The sequence below is a fragment of the Globicephala melas genome, chromosome 11 (assembly GCF_963455315.2).
Source record: "Globicephala melas chromosome 11, mGloMel1.2, whole genome shotgun sequence".
NCBI classification, from domain to species: Eukaryota; Metazoa; Chordata; class Mammalia; order Artiodactyla; family Delphinidae; genus Globicephala; species Globicephala melas.
Window position 1 is genome coordinate 80,837,745 of NC_083324.2, and position 25,096 is coordinate 80,862,840.

At 42.0% G+C, this 25,096-nt stretch overlaps 3 protein-coding genes across 4 annotated transcripts in view; 2 read left to right on the plus strand and 1 right to left on the minus strand.

Annotated features, from left to right (window-relative positions):
• Positions 1-11,113, plus strand: part of ZSCAN12 (zinc finger and SCAN domain containing 12) — a 46,740-nt gene extending 35,627 nt beyond the window's left edge. Inside the window, exon 6 of one of the 2 annotated variants that reach the window (XM_070046756.1) lies at positions 10,982-11,113. The gene's annotated coding sequence lies outside the window, so the exon portion shown is untranslated. Of the gene's footprint in view, positions 1-7,516; positions 7,656-10,981 lie in introns of those variants that run through there. The other variant, XM_070046755.1, reaches the window with a different exon arrangement.
• Positions 1,426-3,627, minus strand: LOC132598131 (zinc finger protein with KRAB and SCAN domains 4-like). Its single transcript, XM_060308207.1, is given in 3 exon segments — positions 1,426-2,458; positions 3,407-3,531; positions 3,533-3,627. Coding segments are annotated over 3 exon segments (1,083 nt in total). The 3' UTR covers positions 1,426-1,595.
• Positions 11,114-11,119: 6 nt separating the features above from the next.
• Positions 11,120-23,489, plus strand: LOC115848775 (zinc finger and SCAN domain-containing protein 31). Its single transcript, XM_030849713.2, has 4 exons — positions 11,120-11,239; positions 19,531-20,004; positions 20,816-20,966; positions 21,486-23,489. Exons 2-4 carry the CDS (start codon positions 19,624-19,626, stop codon positions 22,259-22,261), a joined length of 1,308 nt encoding a protein of 435 aa, XP_030705573.1. The 5' UTR covers positions 11,120-11,239; positions 19,531-19,623; the 3' UTR covers positions 22,262-23,489.
• The last annotated feature ends 1,607 nt before the right edge of the window (positions 23,490-25,096 follow it).

The window sequence follows — 25,096 nt, forward strand, 5'->3', positions numbered from 1 at the left end:
AACATTAATTGTGAAAAGTGGCCAGAAAACCTTGCTATATGAATTCCTGAGTCTTAGAATGATATTGTAAATTTTGTAAATGATATTGTAAATAGTCTTAGAATGATATTGTAAATAGGGAAGAGATTGCTGGTGCCAGAAGCCAAGTGAGAAGTGTGAGTAGATGCAAAAGCAAAAGCATATTTCTGTCATAAAGAGAAGTGATACACTAACAAATAAAGTTTGCAGGAAAGTAGTCATCCTGAAATACTTTTTTAAAAGCAATTCCATTTGAAATACACATAATAAATACTTCTTGCATAATGCTGACTAAAAAAACTTTTGTCACTTGAATTCGTAAGACTGCAATTTTGACTATCAGGAAGAAAAAAAAGACGGTTTACAAAGTGTGTTTAAAGAAAAGTAGATAGCCTGAGGAGTTAACTTAATGCTTAAAGTTCTCATCATGAATAATGGAGGAAGAGGTACCACACAGCTTGTTTGGGATTCAATATATAAGAAGACCAAGATGGTCAACACTAAAAATGGAGTTTTGAAACCATAAGTGATACTTGTTGTAAATATCTGGTGTGAATCCACTGACCCAGAGAAAGTTTGAACTTAGTAAGTATAAGTCTTGATGTAGTCTATGATACAGTTGGGGGGAGGGAGAAAGTTTGTGGGCAGGATAGTGCCAGGAGCTTCAGAGAACACTTGGTCAGGCCCAAGAGAACTAAAAGGTGAGAACCATGATGCTGAGCTTTAGAGAATCTATTATTTTATCCTGATGTGATAACTGATTTTCACACTGCCTGCATAGGAACAATTTTCTCCTTCAAAAGTAGCAAAATTAGTGTCAGGGAAACATTAATAAAAGAATGTAATTCGATGGTTGACATATATTCACATTGATTTAATGATAAAGAAGCTGTTTCAGGCATTCATATTAGAATTCCTAGGCTGGTAAAGAAATTTGGATTCCTTCTGTCGCAGTAACCCTACCGTAACCCTACTCTGCCCTTCCTGTGTGCTTGACAAGACATGCACTACCACTAACTCAGAACCTAGTACCTCAGAATTAGGCACAAGCACAAATGGTTTTGGTGACAAATTTTTCAGAAATCTAGACATCAGATTTTCAGAGCTATGAAGGTAATCTCACTGGTACAGTGTAGGTGTGTGTGTGGGGGGATGGGTGTATAAGAGTTCATGAATCTGACAAACCATGGAGGTTTCATTATAAGCAAGATGAATAGTCAGCACAGCAGCCCCCAAATCACAGCCTTCTACTCATCATAAAGTGCTGGCTGAGGGTAATTAATTAGCCAGTTTGGGAGCCCTTTTAAGTTGAGTAGGTCAGAACAAACCATTTCAGGGCCGACCTCTTCCAGACAACTCTCCCATAGCCTCTTATCAAACAAGTTGTTTTTTTTTTTTCAATCACCTTCTAAGATGTAGAAGATAATTCATCTCAGCCAGTCTCTATTTTCTAACAAACACCTGATGACGTGTGGGAGTAAATAAAGCCCAGCTCACAATTTTCTAGTCAGCAAGGGCTCCAGGGTGGCTTCAGTTCAACGAGGAGTGAGCACCAACTCTGGCATATAAGACATGGGTCATGGAGACAGAATTTTTTTCCCAGCGTGGCTTCTCTGATGTTGAATAAGGTATGAAGTTCGGGTGAAGCCTTTTCCGCATGTATCACACTGATAGGGTTTCTCACCAGTGTGGATTTTTTGGTGCTCAATAAGGCTTCTATTCCTAGTGAAACTTCTCTCACACTCATTACATTTATAAGACACGGGAGCCTCAACATTTTCCCACTGGCTTCCCATCCTCCCCTGACTCTCCCAGGTCTCTCCACGGTCAGGATTCTGAACGTTTTTATCGCCGTGGATCCTCTGATGTCTCAGGAGATGTGAATTGCGCCTAAAGGCTTTGCCGCACACATTGCACTGGTATGGCTTCTCCCCAGTGTGGATCTTGCGATGTTCAAGGAGGCTGCAGCTCTGGCTAAAGGTTATCCCGCAGTCATCACACTCGTAGGGCTTCTCCCCGGTGTGAGTTCTCTGGTGTTTGATAAGGTTTGAACTGTGACTGAAGACTTTGCCACATTCCTCACACTCATATGGTTTCTCCCCAGTGTGGACTCTCTGATGAATGACGAGGGCAGAGCTCCCGATGAAGGTCTTGCCACACTCCTCACATTCATAGGGTTTCTCCCCAGTGTGGATTCTCCTGTGCCTAGTCAGGCCTGAACTCTGAGCAAAAGTCTTCCCACATTCATGGCAATAGTGCCGCCTCCTCCCAGAGGCATTTTCCTGCTTTCTTTGTAACCTGCCCTCCTGTGCACCAGCTTCTGCACATGTAGAAATCTGGGCAGTGTCTTCACTCAGGTGGCATGGCATCTGCCCAGCCTCCTGTTCTGGATGGTCCTCATCTGGAGGCAGGTCCCTGATCTTAGTCCATATCTCACCACCTGAAATAACAAATGACTAGCAACTGTCAATTATGTCCTGCCACGGGGGAAAGCTTTGTGATGAGTCCCAGGGAGGCAAGAATTATAGAGGTGTATACATGGCAAGGATGAGGAGTTAAGTACAAAAATAAGGATGAAAATAAGAGGGAGAACAGAATACTGGGGAGGAAGGAGACAAGGATGGGAATGGGTCCATCAGATGAACGATACAAACTGGCAAGGTTGTGAGGACTGTGCTAGGGATACGTGCAGTGGCTCTAAGTTCTAAGGACAGTAAGGCAGGCTCGTGCACCTAGGATTAAATACTAAAAGTGTTGCACAGAAGGCAACAGTAAGCAAGGCAAGTGAAAGAACTTTTGAAGCATTTAGTAAGAAAACAGGAGAAGTGGGGACTCAAAAATTGATCACCAAACAATAACAAGGGCAGCCATCTCTCCTATTATTCCAGGTAGTGGCAGGATCCCCAAACAAAACTGGCTTCAACCTTCAACACTAGGAGATCTGAGTTGGAGTGCCACCCCTGCAATCTTGTGCACCTCTGCACCACATGCTTATCTCTAAGGCCAGGCTCTGCAGTCAATCTCTGGGTCCCTTCTAGCTCTCACTCTATGGTCCTATGGCCCACTTCCTGAAGATACCCCCTCAGCTCTCCTCTACCATCAGGGCTAGCAACAGGAAGGGAAGGGGAAGAAATAAGCATTTACTGAGCATCTACTATGAGCTGGACCTGTACTAGAGGTTGTAAGTGCTTCATCCCACTTAACCTTACTACAGGGCAGAGGAGAAGGCAAGATCAGAAGGGTTAAGGAACTGGTCAGTAGCAGAGTTTAGAAATGATGATTCTGATCCAAACATAAGTGGGTTCGATGGCTTCTAACAGCCTGGTAGGTTCTAATTCACAAAGGCAGTCAAGAAACCTTATGAGAAATCAGTGCCCATCAGTCTTACCCAAGGAGGTCAGGCTGCCACAGTTCTCTTGCTTTTCAGCTCTGTAGAAGTTCACCTGAGCTGAATCCAGCTGTGTCCATTCAGGGGAAAGAGTCAAGGCCACATCTTCCATTTTCAGCGGCCCCTAAAACAATAGGGGCCAAAGATTCATGCTTGAGTAGAGCCTTCATCAGCTGGAACTGGCTGCTTTGTGAACCCCAGGATGGTGTCGACAGTGCCATCTTGCAGCAGAGCAATTCTTGCCCCTGGCTACCACCTGGGACCTAGAAGTTATTCATTTATTTTCATTTATTTATCAAACACTTCTATAGCACTTTCTATGTGCCTGGCACTGTTTCAAGAGCACTAAAACAATTAACTCATTTAATATAGACAACAACCACCTTAAGGTTGGGACTATTATTAACCCATTTCACTGATGGGGAAACTGAGGGACAGAGAGTTTAGGAAGTTTGCCTGAGGTCACCCAGCTAATAAGTGGCAATGCTTAGGATGGGAGCTCAGGGAGAGTGAGTCCAGAGCCCATGCTCTTTAACCATTACTCTGTGCTCCCTCATTACATATGTGTGCTTTTATGAAAACTCTTTGAGAATTGGTGCTAAGTTCTTAGAATACTAATATCTTTTCTTACTGAAAACAATGAGGATAATATTTTCTAGCTTACAGGGTTTGGGGGACCAGCAAATAAGATCACATTATGTGAAATTACCTAACACAGGACCCTGCACATGTGTCCCTGTTAAATGCAGGCTTCTGTCCAGACATTTATAGTTAAATTACAGTTTTCAAGTTTTACTTTCTCATGTGCAACTCAGAATTCCCCACATCCTCTGTAAGGAATGAAGAGCCTGAAGCTAAGAGACCTGAAATCACTTTTCAGTGTTACAGGGTGCAATAGATCCCAGTGAAGAACCTTGGCCTTTTGGTCACTGGTTAGAAGGCTCTGGCTACACATCCTCTGAAGGAACATTCACAAGGACACAAAATAATGCAAAGAGGAAACAATCTCATAATACAGGCAAGAAGATGCCAGTAAAATCAACCCATTTTCTGTGATCCATGGGCTCCTTTCCAAGTGGTCCATGAACCTGGGTGGAGAAAACTATTTTAATTTTTACTAGCCTCCAGGAGAAGTTTAGCATTTCCTTCCACTATAAATGGGAGCAAAAACCACAATATGGAATAAGCATATCCCAGACTTTGTCAGCAATAGAAGCTGCAGATGTTTTCACATCACATTACATTACCACCAGGCAAATATTGTCAGAGTCATTCGTGCTTAGAGCAACTTTGAAATTGCCAGTTATTAGGCCTGTCCCTAGGTCTTATTATTTAGTGCACCAATAAAAAAGCATATATAACTTTATCACAAATTTGTTTAATGTGATTCCTGGTGATATCATTAGCCCCATTCTACAAAGCAGTAAAATGAGGCACAGAGAGGTTAAGATGTTGGCCAAAAGTCACACAGCAAATGGCAGGAATAAGGCAGGAGTTGAACGAGGCAGTCTGACTCCAAAATCCAGGCTCTTGTCCAGTACCACAGAGTAATTTAAAGACCCTTGTACTGACCTGGTCTCCAGGCGGAGCAAAAATGTAACGACTCCCATTTTCAAGGCTCGTCTGTGAAAGCAACCCAAGAATCCTGTCTTCAGATGCCCTGAGGCACGGACCCAGGCTCCCAGAAACAGCCCTAGACAAGAGATACGGGAGTGGGACCTAGGTGGGGAGCCCTACACCACAGCAGAGCACCCTTCGGTCGATTCCACACAGCCTCTCCCAGGGTCTCTTCCAGGGACTGCAGGGGACTGGCGAGGGAGGGGCTTCTCTACACACACAGGTAACACAGAAGAACGGTGGGTGTGCCAGAGGAGAGCCTGGAAAGGAGACCTAAACCTGCACTGGGGTGTGGGTGCCCAGTGGGCATACCCCGCTCACCCCACACTCACCACGTGTCCAAACTAGCAAACCACCGCTACCAGGCCTCTGTAGCTACCTCCACCTCCCAGACAGACACTCAGTCTTTTACTAGCTCCCTGCCCCGTCAGCTCCCCTCCCCTCTGGCTACTGAAGAGGCTTTTAGTAAATGACTTTTTCAGTTGTAACAAAGGGAGGAAAGAAAGGTGCAGGTCTCTGTCTATAGTTTGCTACATTTGTGAATTGAAGTGTGAAATAAAATTCATACTTTATGGCAAGACAAGAAAAATTTTAACATAAAAAATTTTCTCTGCCCTTTGGCCTCCTCTCTCCCCTCCACTGTGCATTGTGTACCCGCATGATGCATCGACCAAAGCTGCTCAACCATATAGAGCAACGTTCTCCCAGCACCAAGACAACTCCTTAAAAGATAGCATTCCTTCTTAATCTTGTAAGGACTGCAATGACTCATGACCCACTACTGGCTAGATTGTATAAACTGTCAATAATATGTCATTTAATGTACAGCCCTCTGTCTCAAACACTTACACGACTGCTTTGACCTATAACGGGAGAACAGTTCTTGGAGCTTTCTGAGAGGCTGTTCCCAGGTTATAATTCTCAGTTTGGCTCGAATAAGATTTCCCATTTCTTTCTTAGATCATCTGATTAATTTTTCATCGATTGTATAGTCAGAAAGAAACTCTGGAAAAACACATAAGAAAATTAATAATAGTGGTTGCCTGTAAGAGGTGAATGGTGTCAACTACAAACTGGCACTAGCCATCTACCTCTACAAGGATTAAATTATGACCTTCAACACCCCCTGAAAGGAGTTCAGGGTAGAGATCAGGAATGAGGCACTCTGTACTCTGGGGAAAACTGGCGGAACAAGTCTTCAGACAGTGAAATATTTTCAGGAGAAGATTTTACGAGCCCAATTCTTGCATCTCCTCATATCTAGAAAAGCACTAAAATCCTTCATGGTGACGTCTGCTCCTCATGACTAGTAGCAACCTTCTGCAAAAAGTATGTGCTTGATTGCATGTACTCCCTCTTCACCAAAATCACATATATATTGACCTTCCCCCCTACCTCTTTGGAGCAGTTTCTTAGAGCTATCTGAAATGCTGTCTCCCGGCCATTTTGCCCCAAATAAAACTTAACTCATGACTCTCATGTTGTGCATTTTATTTTCCAGTCAACGATGGTTAGAAACTCAGTGAAAAGGAGGACAAGTGTGAGAAGAAGAGTGTTACTCTAAGTATTTTAAATATATTGTAAATTTTAGAGCTGATCGTATTACCTAATTAAAACATTAATTATAAATATTGTTGACTGAGAGAAAAACACATAATGTAAAAGGTGTGAGTTAAGTTTTATTTAGGGACCTGAGGACTAGGGCCTGGGGAACCAGCCTCTCAGTAGCAGGGAAGGTAGAGGAGGAGCCAGTATATATGATTTTTCCCCCCCTGGGAAATACAAGTAGTCAACATACATTTTGGTAAAAGATCACTGCTAATCACGAAGAATAAGTGTCTCAAGTTAATGATTTTAGTGCTTTTCTATGCACAGGAAGATGCAAGAATCTGGGGGATCATTGAAATTCTTCCTTAGATTTGCATCTTAACTATCTAGGGGCTCCTTTATCCAAAGCCCAGAATCTTCATTCCGTGGGCAACTGCAGTGGGTTGTGACTTAACCCTTTGTATAACTGGATGATGAGCAACACTCCTTGTTCTTTTTTACAGTGCATGACTTTTATAAGGAACATGCTGAATTGTTTAAGGAGCAAGTCCAAGATAATTGAACACTCAAATTATGATGATTAATAAAAGAGTTTAGCAAGCTTGTAGAATTTTTAAAAATTCATATTCATAATTGCATTTCCCATCACCAGCACAAGTTAAAAAATGTAATTTTTAAGACAGAAATTACAGGAGCAAAGAAATACAGTACTTGAATGGAAACATACATGTTTCCATGGAGATATATACCATGGAGATACCGTGTCTGTGTATGGGAGAACTCAAACTCATAAAGTTGTTTGCTGCCTCTTCCATGACGTATGTTCTATGAAGGGCTTTAACTTGTAGTACAATGATCTTCAGACTTTCTGCTCACTTTCAAAAGTCCATCCAGATGCCTCTTCCTCAGACCTCGTTTTTGATTTTTCAAACTTTTTCTTTCCAGGCCCCCACAAACTAGCCATGACATTCATCATTGCCCTGAATGTATGTGACCTTATTTGGAGATAGAGTCACTGTAGATGTAATTAGTTAAGATGAAGTCATACTGGGGTACGTTTGGCCCCTAATCCAGTATGAGTAAAAGAGGGAAATTTGGACACAGAGACAAGCACACAGGAAGAACACCAGAAGATGAAGGCAGAGATCAAAAAGCCAAGGAATGCCAAAGATTGCCAGCAAACCACCACAAGCTAGGAGATATACTTGGAAGATTCTTCCCTCACCAGAAGAATCCAGAAGAAACCAACCCTGCTAGCACCTTGATCTGGGACCTCCACAACTGTAAGACAATATGTTTCTGTAGGTTAAGCTATCTAGTTTGTGGTACCATGCCTAGAAAACTAATATTCCTACTGTCAGCCCTGGTCTCCAGCAGACACTCACCACAGACCTCAGTGATGCTGGTACATCTTTCATCAGCATATTCTTATCAGTTTGGTTAATAGAGGATTCTTCATCAACCCCACAGAATGTAGTCAGCTTATGGGTTTTCTAGCTTTACGTGCTGTGTCCAGTCTGGCGTGCACACTTCTCTGAACTGTTTGATCCCTGCCTCCACCGTTTGCAGTAGCAGTTCTGCATTTCTACTTCACTTGCTGTGAACCTTTGCTCCTTTCCCCTAACATTCTATTGTGAACACCTTCAAACATTCAGAAAGTTTGAAAAATTTTACAGTGCATATGATATTTGTCCACAACTGAGATTCTACAATTATCATCTTACTATATTTGCTTTTCCACATCTCTATTCCCGTATCTATTCATTTTTCTTAATATGTTTATATTTTCTTAATATATCAAAGTAAATTGCAAACATCAAGCAGTATACTTCCCCCTAAATATAATACTTCAGTGTGCATGTCATTAGCTAGATTTCAATATTTGTTTATAGCTCTTTTCTTCTGAGGTAAAATTATGTATAATAAAATATATTACTTTAATTGTACATTCTTTGAGTTTTCATAAATGCATGTCCCTGTGTAATCCAAACCTCTTTCGAGGTTAGAAATAAGTCATTTTATCTGCAGTTTGGAAAGACATTTTGATATGATTTAAGGAACAAATGATAAATTTTGAAATAAAGATTATTTATTAAAGAACAGAGAAAATTCAAATTAAAAGGATGTAATGTGAGAAACAAAAGGAATAAAGATATTAAATGAAATAAACAGATTTTTGTTCTGATATAAAGAAGCAAGTTATAACAAAACAAATTTCAGATTACATGAAAACAGTAATTCAATAAGAGGAAAGCTAAATATTAAATAAAATAATAAATCAGCTCTTGAATTGTTCAATAATCTAGTTAATGAAGAACAGTGTATCGCTGAACACAGTGAAAAGAGATTTACATTTCTTGCACATTTGACATAAAATACTGACACTGACGATGTCTGCTACTGACAATGAGGACATCAAAACAATCTAGTTAATGTGTCATCGATATGAGATTCTCAGATTAGTCCTCAAAAAACTTAAAACATCCTAAAATCTTGTAGCTCAAAATTGGAAGAAATTTGGGCTTCCCTGGTGGTGCAGTGGTTGAGAATCTGCCTGCCAATGCAGGGCACATGGGTTCGAGCCCTGGTCGGGGAAGATCCCAGAATGCCACGGAGCAACTAGGTCCGTAAGCCACAACTACTGAGCCTGCGCGTCTGGAGCTTGTGCTCTGAAACACGAGAGGCCGCGACAGTGAGAGGCCCGCGTACCCCGATGAAGAGAGGCCCCCGCTTGCCACAACTAGAGAAAGCCCTCGCACAGAAACGAAGACCCAACACAGCCATAAATAAATAAATAAGCTTTCATTTAAAAAAAAAAAAAGAAAGAAACTTGATAGAGGTTTACCCAAATAACAACTTAAAATGTTTTTTTTAATTAATTAAGTTTCGGCTGCGTTGGTTCTTCATTGCTGCATGCGGGCTTTTCTCTAGTTGTGGCGAGCGGGGGCTACTCTTCGTTGTGGTGTGCGGGCTTCTCATTGCGGTGGCTTCTCTTGTTGTGGAGCACAGGCTCTAGGCGCGTGGGCTTCAGTAGTTGTGGCTCGCGGGCTTAGTTGCTCTGCGGCATGTGGGATCTTCCCGGACCAGGGCTCGAACCCATGTTCCATGTATTGGCAGGCGGATTCTCAACCACTGCGCCACCAGGGAAGCCCTAAAACGTTTTTGATGAGTTATGCTAGAGGATCGATTTTGCTACATTATCTTTTCATTCTTTTTAGAAAAATTTAAATTACAAAATTAACATTAAAAGACAGTCTAAGAATATAAAGACACCAATTTAGGAGAAAATTATTATAGAAGTGCATCAGGCAGTTAATTAATAAAAATATTTTATTATTTTTCTGACTTTCATGTTTGTGATGCTTTTAAGACTTTAAAATTTGTAATATGTGATTTTCCATTCCAAATCTCCATTTTCATACCTATGTTTCACCCAAATTATATATATTAGATCTCACACTGTCTATATTTCTCTTTTAAGCTTCTTGAGGGTCAAGATCTGTGTTCATTATTATTATATCCAGTCCTTAGAGGAAACCCTTGGCACAAAGAATACATTCAAAGAGAATTTGTTAAATGAATGGATAAAAAAATAAATTCAACTTCTTAACATATATTATCTATCCCCTTCTCTCCACTACTGTGGCTACTGCCTTGATTCAGGCCCTCACTATATCTACCCTGGATTCTTGCAGTTGTCTCCTAACTGGTCTACCTGCCTGTAATCTCAAATCCTTCCAGTCTACTCTCCACACTGCTGCCATGGTAACATTTCTAGGGACAAATCTGATCATATCAGCCCAAACTCTCTGGTTAGGGATCCAGGAACAGTAACTGCAGGTGCCCCTGCTGTATATTCTCTTCTCCAGCCATCGTGATTTGCCCAGTTTTCTGGATGACCAAAGTATCTCACCCCATTTCTGATTTTATTCTTTTATTCCATCTCCGGAAATTCCTTTCTCTTGTTCTATTTCCCTGGTATTAAATACAAGGGCAAACTCCTACAATTTCCTGATCTGCTCCATTAGTTTTCCTCTTTGGCCTAATACATACATTTACCTTCTAAATACTTACACGGCATTTACTATGGTACAGGGACTATCCTAATCTATTTACAAACATTTACTTCATTTTTATTTCATTTCACATACAAATCAGCTGTATATAGTTACTTGTTTCTGTGCCCGTGTCTCCTTCTAGACTGCGATTCTAGAAAACAGAGGTTGAGAGTTAAAAATGAACAAACAAAAACCCCCAACCACAACTACCATCTCTCCTTTGTGGTGTCAAAGGGACCAGAGTTAGGAGAGCGCCTCAGGAAGCAATGGGCGGTTAAGTACTAGACTAGAGGAACTATGAAGTCCCTTTCGGCCCTAACATTTTGCATTGCTATGACCATCTGATTCCCAGATGCCGGGAGCCACTCCGTACAGAAATCTCGCTGGGTTTCCCCGCCTCGGGCTGGATTTCTGGTTCCGAGCCTTGTAATGAGGCAGTCATAAAGTGCATCAACCTCCGGAGCTCCTAGAGAGAACAAGATCGCGGAAAGGGCTGCTCGGCTTCAGCAACGGGGCTCAGAACGATGACGCACTTCCGGTCTTTGTGGTTTGTGGGTTCTACGGGCGCTGCTGCCCTCGCCACGGATCCGAAGCTCCCGGGACCCCGAAGGTGAGTCCCACGCCCCGCGTCCCGATCCTCCCGCCCCGGGAAGATTAAAGTCGGTGACTTGGGGTAGACCGGGAGGGGACGTCTGCGCGGGCGTGGCCTTGTCATCCTCTCGCCGTCGCCTCGACACAAGGCTGAAGCCCCAGTGGAGTAGAAGGAGGTCCCGCCCCTGCCCAGGCGGGGCTTTGTGGTCTTGAGCGGATGTGGGGAGGTGGAGGAGGAGCGTCCGACTGGGAGTCTCGCTCTCTGTCAAAAGCCCGACTCCGTATATACCCATCACTTTTATTTAACAAGTGTTAACATTATACAGTATTTATCGGACCTATTTTTTCTTTAAATGTTTCGAAATAAATTACAAGCATCATGACTTGTCACCCCTAAATAGTTTCGTATGTGCATCTCTGAAAATTAAGGACATTTTACATACATAAATCATAACCCCAATATCAACACACCCAACTAAACCTAAGCGCATTCCCTAGTATTACCTGACACCTACTTCATATTCAGATTTCCCCTCGTCCTACAAATGTTTTTTGCAGTTAGTTTGTACCAACTAGGATCCAATTAAAGACCATTCGAAGCATGTAGTTAAGTCTCTTAATTTAAAACAGTCCTATCCTTCCCCTACCTTCTTCCCATCCTATTGCCTGGTTGAAGGACTTGCCAGTCGTCCCGTAGAGTATCTTAATTTCCGGATTTGCCTATTTCCTTGTGGTATTTAAGTTGTTCCTCTTTTCCTTGCCTTTGTGATCAGTTTTCCTTTGGAATTTATTTTGTGACACAGGTGGTTTATGATTTTCATTATCTCTTCGTTGTGCTGATATGCTAATATGCTGAAGTTAATAAGAAAAACGCTCGGGAATTCCCTAGCAGTCCAGTGTTTAGGACTCCGCGCTTCCATCGCAGGGGTCGCGGGTTCGATCCCTGGTCAGGGAACTAAGATTCCGCAAACCGCGGGGCCCTGCCGGGGAAAGAAAGGAAAACGCTCTTTACGCCACGTCATGTTTTAATTTTTTTAGTTCAATTAGGGAGATGAGAACACATCAAATTCTGCAATTGTATCACTCTTTTATCATGTATTTGCTGCCTGACACATAATAGGCACTTAGTAAATATTTTTGAAGTGAATTCCTTTGCGGGTTACAGGTAATGCACTGAATTTAGGATGAGTTGTCCTACTTCCTCCAGGAGTGTACCTTATGCACATCTTCGAGATTATGGCTTTTATTTCATTCTATTATAATTTTATCTCCATGAGTTATAAACTCCTGTGTATACCCAGCCCTTAGCACAGCTCCATAAATATCTGTCCAAAGACTGAAGCACTTTTTTCAAACAAAAGTTAAGCTGTTTTGCCTTTCAGTTGTATTTTTCGAAGTTAAATTAATTTGATGAATACATTAACATTATACCTAAGTGGCAGTCTTTTGGATCCAGTTCAATAGCCTCCACCACCACGCTTTCAATTTTTGCCTTTTCTGCTTCCACTCTCTTGCCTCCACCTTCATTCCCTCAGCTCGCCTACCATACAGTAGCAGAGCTTCTTAAAACGTAAACCCAGTCTTGTCACTTACCTTCCTAAAAGCCTTCAGTGGCTTTTCAGTGTAATTAGAATTAAAAAATAAACTCCTGTGCCCTGCATGATCTGCCTTATCTTACCAGCCTAATTTTTTACTTTCTTTCTTTTTTTGCGGTATGCGGGCCTCTCACTGCTGTGGCCTCTCCTGTTGCGGAACACAGGCTCCGGACGCACAGGCTCAGCGGCCATGGCTCGCGGGCCCAGCCGCTCCGCGGCATGTGGGATCTTCCCGGACTGGGGCACGAACCCGTGTCCCCTACATCGGCAGGCGGACTCTCAACCACTGCGCCACCAGGGAAGCCCCCAGCCTAATTTTTGCCACTCTCCTCTCACATGACTGTAGGCACTCTGCCTCCTTTCATTGTTTTGACCACACCATGCCCTGCCTCAGGGCTTTTGAACGGGGCTCACTCCTTTTTGTTCTTAAGGGCTCATCTCTCACCATCCTATCTTAATAGGTCCTCCATTTATTTGATAACTCAGTGTCTTCCCCATTAGAATGAAAGCTCTAGCAACACAGAGACTGGTTCTCTTTGGAACACAGCCAGGAGGCAGGACAGCAGAGGAAATCAAATAGGAAATCTTTGGTTAATATAAATGGCACTGAATTTACTGACTGTGTTTTAAAAATACAAGAGTCTTAAACCATTTATAGAATTTAATTTCTTTCAGTTGTAGAACTGAAGTCCCTGGTAGAACCAAGGTCTCCCTTTCCTTGCTGGCTGCCACTGTGGGACTGGTCTCAGCTTCTTGAGGCTGCCTGCATTCCTTTACTGGTGGCTCCCTCCATCAGCAAGTCAGCAATTGTGTATCTAATCCTTCTTATGCTTCAAATCTCTGACTTCGTCTTCTGCTACCAGCCAGAGAAAACTCTGCTGTTAAAGGAGTTATGTAGTAGGTTAGGCCCACCTAGAGATCTCTTAAGGTCAACTGATTGGTACCTTAATTACATCTTAATTACACCTTTTATCATGTAAACTAACAATCTTAAGTGACATGATGACAATCATAGAGCACGGAGATCATGTGGCGATCTTAGAATTCTGCCTACCACAGTTCCACTGTTTGTTTATCCTGCAGTTGATGGACATTTGGGTTGTTTCTAATTTGGAGCTATTTTGAATAAAGCTGCTCTGAACATTCCTGTAGTTTTAGCTTTTAGTGGACGAAAGCACTTGTTTCTTTGGGGTACATATCTGGGAGTGGAATTACTAGGTCATGGCGTACACATATGTTCAGCTTGTCAAAGAATGATGAGACCATCACTCAATATCTGAAATGAAAAGAGAGCTGGAGAGATCCTGACTAGGAACACCTCACTAGGTACAGAAGAGATTGCTGCTCTTACACAGGCATTTTGAGAAGCATGGAGTTCGGTGGGCTGACATCATCTCTGGGGGCTTGGTTTCATGGGACAAACTGTTGTTGATTAGTTGGCTCTCAGAGCTGTGTTTATTGGAACGAGTCATTACAGATTGGCTGATTTTCAGAAGCTATGGGTTGCCACTAATTGATGGACTTACAAAAACATGTTCTCTGAAGTGAATTGTTGATTGATTGAACAGACCAGTTCAGGGCTATTTTTTTAAATTAATTTTTATTGGAGTATAGTTGCTTTACAATGTTGTGTTAGTTTCTCCTGTGCAGCAAAATGAATCAGCTGTACGTATACATATATCCCCTCTTTTTTGGATTTCCTTCCCATTTAGGTCAGTTCTGGGCTACTTGATACCACAGCTGCAGAACTTTTTTTATTCTCAAGCTTTAAGAGATAGTTCTAAAGAATTTTCCAAAGTGGTTGTACCCATTAAACTATCATATTAATGTATGAGAGTTCCATTTGCTCCAATTCCTTGCTGATTTACCCTTAAATTATAAGATGTGTATTTACTTTTAGAATTTTTTAAAATGAGGTCTGTTCAGTATTTCTATTCTCCTGACAACAAGGGCCTTAATACTCTTTCTACTGAACTGACCATCTACCACATCTTGTTATTATAAAGAATTTTAGTTTTATATTCTTCCCCTTTTGCGTAGTAAAACATTCTCATGTAAAAAAATGTAATAGGGGTTATCCATTGAAAAATTCCACATCATGCCTGCTCCCTCTGGGATGTTTCCCATCCCCAGAGACAGGTAATGTTGCTTGGGTATCCAATATATATATATTTTTTTCCCTTTTTTAAATACAACTGATAATATTTTTCACAGTGGTTCTTCACCATGCTTTTTTCACTAAATGTATCTTGCCAGTGCTTTCATATCTGTACATAAAGAGCTTCCTCATTTATAAAAACTGCATAGTAGTAGTCCAATATATGGATTACTCTAATTTATTTAACCAGTCCCATATTGGTGGACATTTAGGTTGTTTCCAACCTTTTGCCTCACAAACAGTGCTACAGTAAATAACCTTTTATGTACATCATTTTACATGTGAATGAATATATTACTTTACAGGAGGTTTTTTTTCCCATAATCATTTAAATTTATTGCCATATTTTGTCAGTTTTTGGACTTATGTTGTTTCCTCTGTTTCATACCTTCTCTCTGAGTTCACTTTTGTTTGCTGAACTACATCCTTCAGTTACTCTCTTAGGAAGGGTTCGTGGGTTGTAAATGGCTTCAGTTTGCTCTATTTATTTATATTTGGCTGGGAGTAAATTCTGTGTTCACAGTCATTTCCCCACTCTGATTGCCTTCTGGACTCCATTAATGAGCACTTTGCTGTGTTTCCTTTGTAGGTAATCTGTCTCTTTTCCTCTGGCAGGTTTTAAGATTGTCTCTTTATCCTCAATAGGCTGCAGTTTCACTATATTATGTCTAGGTGTGCACTCTTGATCTGAGAAGTCAGGCCTTCATTTCTGGAAAATTCTTAATTTATTTTCTCAACTATTATTTCTCAGTCATTCACTACATTCTCATCTTCTGAAGCTCCTGTATATTAATGTTGTATTTTCTTACAACATCTTAATGTTGTATTTTCTTAATATATATAGTATATATATATATATTTATTATATATGTGTATATATATGAAAGAGCAGTTAAGAAGATATATATATATATATGAAATATTCTCTCTTTCTTCTTAACTGCTCTTTCATATTTTTCATCTCTGCTGCATTCAGAGTAAAGCCTTCAGTATTGTCTTAAAAATCACTATTGTTCTTCAGCTGTGTCCGTTCTGTTGTTTATCCTCTAATGCATTTTAAATGTCAAAGTTTTTTCTTAAATCCTAAGATTTCTCATTAGTCCTTTTTTATATCTACCCAATGTTGCATTGTTTGCCTGTTTTGGTTTCATTATCTCATGTATTTCTCAAAATCACTTATTTAAAAAACTCCTTGGACTATAAAATGAATTTTATAGTCCAAGTGAATTTCTATTCTGATTTGTTGATTATTTTTCTTAGGGTTAGAGTTATTCATGCATTTTGGAATTTAGTTTGTAGGTTTATTTTGTGTGGGCAGCTTTCTGTTTTAGATTTCTCTCTCTTCTTCATTCAGCATTATATTTATTATATTTTAAGACCCTTTCTGGGACTTACATCCAGTGTTTGAGTGTTGCTGCCCCAAGAAGTTCTTAGGGCGGGCAGACCTAGTATGGGGCCAGCAGCTTTAGGGCTTAGTTACTGCAGATGAGACTGGTCCTGTCCCTTGGCCCCTGGGTCCATAGTTTCTGATAAAGCCGTAGCCTGAGTCAGTAGCCTACAGTCTTTTTTTTTTTTCCTATCCCCTTTCATGAGTGTGGAAGTCCACTGAAGCCTCTAGCATCAGGAAATATTTCTTCCAAGATTTTCAACTGTCTACTGAATTTGGCCTGTGAATTCAATGGTTTATTTTGTAGGGTCTATTTCCTCTATAAAAAGAGGATATTCAACTTATTAGTACTGCTTTGCTAATAATACCTGGTAGTTTTTTAATGTTTAGCGATTGCTATGGGCCAGGTACCATGCTAAGCTTTTTATATGCATTACCTTATATAATTATCACAGTTCTGTGAGAGGGGTGCTTTGGTCAGTCCCATTTTAGAGAGGCCACATGATTTGAACATTAGTCTCTACCTTGCAGTGCTTCTCTAAAGATGATTTTAAAAAACTCAGTCCATTCAGTTTATCAGAGGTGTATCAAGTACAAGAGGTGTCTGGGATCTGTAGCAGGTTGGGACATGGGTGGGAGAGGAGACAGGAAACAAGGGAGGACTAGCTGGTAACATAGGGTAACACATACAGATCCTGGGAGCAGTGGTGGCATAGGGGAGAATACGAAGAGTGCATTTTCTCTGCCTTCTCCCTTCCCTGCCCTTGCCATGGCTTGATGAAAGGAAAAGGGACGTAGATAGGGAGAATTCACTTATTTATCCAGAAAACAGGGATAAAGACAGAGTTCATGGTGGCACAAGATCAGGAGGTAAATCCTAAGTCCACCAACTGTGGGGAGAGCAGCACAGCGAATGCAGAGGCTGCCCCACCTGGGGCTTTGGGTCTGTGAGGGGTTGCCTGTGGTACTCAAGAGAAAAACCTGATAACCATGGTTTCTCAGTAGCGTTCAGGTTCAGAGCCTATAGTCACAGAACAATTTTTGCCACATTTTTAATAATAGTGGAATCCAATGTAAATTCATAAGAATTCTCAGGCTTACAAATCTTCCTGGACTGAAGATTCAACAAACCTGATACCCAGATGTTGCAGTAAGAGTAAAAAATTAGGATTGATGCTGGACGTGGACAAAGAATAAGACCCACAATCTTTGTAACGCTCTCTATTCTTAACACTACAACGTAAGTTGATGTGAATATTGTACTAAAGTCTGTCTCTCCCGCTGCAAATCCCATAAAGGCAAGGACCAGGTCTGTTCCCTTTCACTGCTTTGACCTAAGTGCCCACACTATGCCAGGCATTTAGTAGGCACATGATATTTGAATGAATGGGATAAATACATTTTCCCCCAATAAAGTATAACTGAGAAACTTTTCTCAGTTCTCTCAGACCTTAATGATTCTATTAAAACAGGACTAAAGGGCTTCCCTGGTGGCGCGGTGGTTGAGAGTCCGCCTGCCGATGCAGGAGACGTGGGTTCGTGCCCCGGTCCGGGAAGATCCCACATGCCGCGGAGCGGCTGGGCTCGTGAGCCATGGCCGCTGAGCCTGCGCGTCCGGAGCCTGTGCTCCGCAACAGGAGAGGCCACAACGGTGAGAGGCCCCTGTACTGCAAAAAAAAAAAACAAAAAACAGGACTAAAGTCATATATAAAACTTAAATTCCACCGCTAAAGTAAACATTGTATCAGTGTAACCACCATTAAACCTGCCAACTTAAACTACCACAACCCTACAGCATATTCTTACCATTTCCCTCCTGAATCTTACTCAATATTCCTTTAAAATACAGCTCTAACTCTATGACAGTGGAATAAAAACCTTGATGACCCTCGGTTTTCCATATCGTAAAGTCTAAACATCTTAGCCTAGAGTTCAGGGTTGTTCTCTATTCCGATGAAATGCATCTTTCCAACCTTATCTCTTGTCATGCATTTTCTCCCCACACGCTATACTCTGTAGTTCAGCCACCAGGACCCCCTGCCTGTCCTTAGAGTCACTGTGGCGTGTAACCTTAAATACCTTTGATTCTGTTGTTTGCTTGGCCTGTCATGTTGAATCTCCTCCCATCACCCTTTCTCTGCCTGACAACTTTCTGTTCATTATTTTAGGCCTAATTCAAATGTACTTGCCCCTAAGCCACATTCTTTCACTGCTCCATACATACCCTGTCAGAATTATGTTTTTCCTGCTCATCACTCCCTAGATATTCTGTTGAAGCCTCTATATAGCACTCATCATTTGATATTATGGCTAGTTTTCTATGTCCTGTTCTTCCCCTAAAGCTACCATATATTGACTATGAGGCTTTTAAATCACTACAATTTATTTATTTGTTTATTTTCTTGGAATAAGTACTTTATTTGAAATGGCTCAACAATCAGAAAAAATACAGACAGTATTATTTTCCTTCCCGTCTTATTCTGAGTTACCTAGTTCCCTCCCCAGAGGCCACCCCTCTGTATTAGTTTTTCATTGGTGTAATAATGTGGTGTAACAATTACAAATCTTTGGCAGCATATAGCAATAAACATTTATTTAGCACATGAGTCTGGGGTTCAGCTGATAGGGGTAGGGCTTACTTGTATATCTGCAGTCAGCTGTGAATCCTCCAGGCAGCTCTGCAAATCTCAGCTAGGCTCACTTACATTTCTGGGGATTAGCTGGCAGTTAGCTGACCTAGGATGGTCTCATCTGCCCCTCTGGGGGTGATTTGGCTCTGTTCTGCATGTTTCTTATCATCTGAAAGCCAGCATATCCTCCTAGTAATTATAGCAGGCAAGAGCAAGCAAGCCCAATCACACAAGTACTTTTCAAGTCTAGCTTGTATCACACTTGCTAGTAACACACTGGCCAAGTCAAGTCACATGGCTGAGCCCAGAATCACAGTGGGAGGGCACAACAAAGTACATGTCTACAGGGAAGGGTGAAGAATTGGGGTCAGTAATGTATTCTGCCATATGCCTTTTCTTCTAATTTCTAAACGTACAGAAGTAAAATACTATATATACCTTTTATTAACATAAATGATAGCATAATATTTATTGTTCTTATACTTTGGTTTTTTTCCCCATTACTTTTTAATTTCCATTAAGACATATTTTTCTCATCAGGTACATCCTCCTAAAGAAGGTTAAATCAGGGGATCTTAAATCAGTTACCCCTCTGCCTCAGGCTGGAGTGAGCCCTTCTAAGTTAATCCCAGAATGGCTTCAACAGGGGAACAGGATGGACTTAAGATTGTGAAGGTGGAGGAAGACCCTATCTGGGACCAAGGAACCTACCTTAAGAAGAACAGCTTTTCTGGCCAGGAGGCCTCCCGCCAACTTTTTAGGCACTTTTGTTACCAAGAGACTCCTGGTCCCCGAGAAGCACTGAGCCGGCTCCGGGAACTCTGTCATCAGTGGCTGAGGCCAGACACACATACCAAGGAGCAAATCCTTGAGCTCCTGGTGCTGGAGCAGTTCCTGACCATCCTGCCCGAGGAGCTCCAGGCCTGGGTGCAGAAGCACCATCCCGAGAGTGGGGAGGAGGCGGTGGCTGCAGTTGAAGATCTGGAGCGAGAGCTAAGTGAGCCAGAGAACCAGGTGAGAGGAGGAAGATAGGCTCCTGGACACAGAATATTAAACGAAGGGTGAAGTTTGGTGACCCAGGTTGGTTGGCCATAGCCTCATGTATTAGTTCTCTGTTGCTGGGTAACAAGTTACCTGCCTCCCTAAGCTTTAATGGCTTCAAAAAACAAATATTATCTCCCAGTTTCTGAGTCAGGGTTTTGGGAGCCACTTAGGAGGACCTCTCATGAGGTTGCTGTGAAGGTGTCAACCAAGACTATAGTCCTCTGAAGACCTGACTATGGCTGGTGGACCCACTTCCAAGATGGCTCACTCCCATGGTTGTTGGTAGGGGGCCTCGGTTCTTCACTGGCTGTTGGCGGGAGGTCTTTACCATATGGGTTTCTCCTTAGGGCTCATTGAGTGTCCTCACAACATATCAGTTGGCTTCCCCAAGAGACAGACAGAGAAATAGAGAAAGAGAGAATAAGGATGAAACCACATCCTTTTTACTACTTAGTCTCAGAAGTTATATACCGTCACTTCTGCCTTACATTCTATTCAGTAGAAATGAGTCATTTTAAATACAGCTCTCACTCAAGGAGAGAGGAGTTAATGGAAGGAGCATCAAAGAACTTATAAACATATTTTAAACCACCATATCACATTGGGCCACTCTTGTTCTCCCCCTTCTGCTTTTGGGTGTGGATTTAAACTCTGGGTCTTCCACTGTGCCATTGCTCTACAAAATGTCTCATATGGTTCCATATGATCTCTTTCATTGAGTATTAGCCTGGATTCCTCTAATCCTCCTCTTATGAACCCAAATATACCTACCTGCCTTCAGGCCCCAGACTGTGAATATGGACATTCTGAAGTGCTCTCAGGGGATGCAGTGCATTTGAAGGCCAAGCAGGAATCAACAGCTCTCCAGGTTCAGTCCATGGTGACACAGCTCAAATGTGAATCTTTTGGGTCCCACAAATTTGGAGAACAAGGTAAGGACTTTCACAGGTCCATTCAGGGGATCTCTGGTGGTTCAGTATAGGGTAGTAAAGACTGTGGACTCTGGCACCAAATTGCCTGGGTTGGAATTTAAGCACTGCCACTTAGAAGCTGTGTGACATTGGGCAGGTCAAGTAACCTTCCTGTGCCTTCAGTTTATGCATTTGTAAAAACGGAGATAATCATAGTATGGAGTCAAAGAGTCATTTGAAGATTTAATAAATTAGTATACATAAAACACTTAGAACAGTTCCTGCTTCCTAGTAAGCATTCCACAGTGCCTGCTTGAGTACATCCTCTCTGGAAGCCTCGCCTTCTCTGGGTGACCCCCTCCAGCCATTTCAGCAGGTGCTGATGACCCCTTACTCTGTTGGTCTCAATATCTCCATTTAGGTCTTCTTTGGATTCCTAGAATATGTGTGCTTGATATGGATCTTCCTGTTCCCCATCCTGTGGTTATACTCTTTCATAAAAGAAAGAGATGACATTGTTTGATCTATTTATTATTCTAGATGGTGAAACTGTACTTGAAAACCAGGATTTGGCATCGAAACAAGAAGTCTTAAAAGAAATGGGACATTTTGAGAATAGCAGACTCCAAAGAGATGTTCCTTTAGATTCTAAGTACAGAGAAACTTGTAAACGTGAGAGCAAGGTAGAAAAGCAGAGGGGACATCCCACTGGAGAGAGACGTCACAGGTGCAATGAATGTGGGAAAAGCTTTACTCAGAGTTCAGTTCTCATTCAGCACCAGAGAATCCACACTGGGGAGAAGCCATATGAATGTGAAGAATGTGGAAAGACCTTCAGCCAGAGGTCAGGCCTGGTTGAACATCAGAGGAGCCACTCTGGAGAGAAACCCTATCAATGTAAGGATTGTGGGAAAGCCTTCAGTGCCAGCAATGGCCTCATTAGACACAGAAGGATCCACACAGGGGAAAAACCATATGAATGTGAAGAGTGTGGGAGAGCCTTCCGCCTGAGCTCATACCTTGTTCAGCATCAGAGGATACACACTGGAGAGAAGCGCTATCGCTGTAACGAGTGTGGTAAAGCCTTCAGCCAGAATGCGGGGCTTTTCCAGCACCTCCGAATCCACACTGGTGAGAAACCCTATCAATGCAGTCAGTGTAGTAAAAGCTTTAGTAGGCGAACACTCCTTATAAAGCATCAGAGAAGCCACACAGGAGAGAGACCGTATGAGTGTGATGAGTGTGGAAAAGCCTTCAGTCATCACTGCAACCTCATTAGGCATTTTAGAATCCATACTGTTGCCAAACTGGACTAATCCCATGGACCACCAGGGCCCCTAAATGAGGTGATCTTGGAAAGTAAGATTTTCAAGTGGCTAATTTTGCTCTTGTGAAATTTATTTTGCTTTGGAGTGTGTGGCTTTTCTGCAGACCAAGTGCTGCTGTCTCCTGGGTGGATGACTGTTGGCAGTTGCTTGGTAACCTCCTTCTTCCCTATCCGTTGGTTCATTTCTAACAATTTCTCTTAAAGGGACCAAATCTTACCTGGAGATAAATTGGTATGGATGGGCCGTTATTGAGTAATATTTAATATTGAATAACTCTAAATGACTAGCAATTGTGTATACTTTTTTTTTAAGATTGGGTACATTCAAAAGATATTCAGAGATGAGCCTTTTTTTTTTGTAAAAGTGACATTTTAAACACAATTAAGATTTGGGGGAATAAGAGTCATTCCCATTCCCATAGGAAATCATTGCCACAGTCTCCCCAGGAATTTAATGGATGATTTCTTTGTTGCTTTCATCGGAATGGGTGGCAAACTCATTTATTAAGCAGCATTACCCATGGTGTGAAACCTATAGATTTGATGGTTTAGAAATCCATGTCCCATTTTGATATCTAACTCCAAATTCCCAGTGCAGGTCATTACCATATTAAGGTTTCCATTTTTGTTATAAACAATGAATAAGATGATACTTTAAAACCTTTGCAGTGTGCCGGTTTTATTCATAGCCTTTTCTGCCACTGCCTTTTGAAGGCTAGTCAGTAACTTGGAGGGCCATTGCGAGCAGAATCATTGAGACTCTATCAGGAAAAGGAGCCTCTGACCTCGGGCAGCTTGCTGCTTAACTGGGGAGTCCAGCTTTCTCAGGCCATTTACTGTCAGGGTTAAACACACAAATCTGGCACCACACTGTGTAGGTTCATTACCTGCCTTTCCATCTGTGAGCTGTGTGACTTTGGGCAGTTTAATTAAATGCCCCTATGCTACAGTCTCCCTGTCTGTAAGATAGGGGATAAGAGTAACTTTCTCATAGGGAACATAAGAATAAATTAATACAAACTTGTAAAGCACTGAAAACATAACTCTCAATAAACGTGCACTATGATTTACATAAAGAAATAATACCATCTAATGAATGTAGGTGGAATTGTAAGTATCATGCTTGAACGAAATAGAATGTTAAACGCCTCTGCTGACAGGCTCATTATACTTTTCTCCACAGTCAAAATCTGAATCAGAATTTCAAAAGAAAGGAAATAAAAATTCAACCTAAAAGTATACTGTACTAAATATGTCTTCAAAGTCTATTTTTAAAAAGTTAAAGAAGTCTATATATGTGTGTATATATGTATATGCATATGTATATATATTTGGTTTTCCTTATAGCTTAGGGACCATAACAACAACCAAAAAACTCTAAAATTCCTTGACCCTTTCATTTGTAAATAGAACAGTGGCTAAATGCAGACTACCTAGAATAGTGCTTATTGAATTTGTTTTGTTTTGTTTTTTTTTTTGGCTGCACTGCGTGACATGTGCGATCTTAGTTCCCCAGCCAGGAATCAAACCCATGCACCCTTCAGTGGAAGTATGGAGTCTTAACCACTGGACCACCAGGGAAGGCCCTAGAATAGTGCTTACTGAATTTTAGAGTATCTACAAATCACCCGAGATCTTGTTAAAATACAGATTCTAATTCAGAAGGTAGCCCAGGAATCTGCATTTTCAGTACGCTCCCAGTGATGCTGATGCTGTTGGTTCATGGAACACACTTTGAGTATCAAGGCCCCAGACAGTCCTGATGGTCCTTGTAATCAGTTAGAGGTGCCAGCAAATCCATTTCCTTCCCATCCTTCTTCCACCTGCAACTTCTGCCTCAGCATGTTGCCCCTATACCTGTGCTCCCCACTGCCTACCCCACCCTCAGAGAAGTGAGATGCCCCAGAAGTGCAATGGGCAGGTGGGCTGAGGTGGGTTTGGGAAAACAGGCAGTGTTCTCTGCTCTAGCATAGGCAGATTCAGCCAAATCTTTATCTGGGAAGTCTAAGCAGTTCCTGTAAACGTTTGCTTTCGGAAAAAGCCGCTGCTACAGACCTTCCGCTCTGCCTCCTCCCTCCCCTTCACGTGAGCTCCCCTTCACGTGAGCTCCCAGGGTGAGGGGAAAGCAGCTGTTGCATGTTTAGAGCACAGTGCAGACCTGCAGTCCTCCCTGTGCTCCCTGAGCATCTCAGGACACAGGGACAAAGTCTCCGCCGCCGTGTCCTTATCTAGGCTGCTACTACAGACCACACTCACCTTCAACACTGAATTTCAGTTTGGTCTCTCTGAGACTCCAACCCCAGTGCTCAGACAGCCCCTTCCTCTCTCACCTACCCAGAGAGGCAAAGAAAAGCTCACAGAGGAGAAAGCAGTCACAAAAGAGGCCCAAGGAGTAAAGGAGAAAAGCAAAGGGGAGGAGAGGCCTCGAGACGGGAAGGGAGAGACGGGGGAGAAGAGAGGGCCTGATAGGGTAAGCCTGCAGCAAAGAGAAAGTTGAAGGGAGAATTTGGGAATGTTGCAGGTTTTTTTCAGTTTCTCTTTCATCAATCTAGACCAAAGTGTTATAGGCGCTGATACCACTCCCCTCCATTCAGCCTCATTGACAGTGTCATGAAGGATTTTCAGTGCCTGTGATCAGCGGAGCACCTAGAGAAGAAGGGAAGTTCAGGCAGTGAACAGGGCACTCGGCCACTTGGCAGGGGTTTGGGACACAGCAGAGAACCCTGCCTGAGAAAAACAATAAGTATAATACATAAACGGTATAGTGTAATGTATAGGTGATACAGTGCTTTGGAAACAGAAGAAAGTGGAGCAGGTTAAAGGA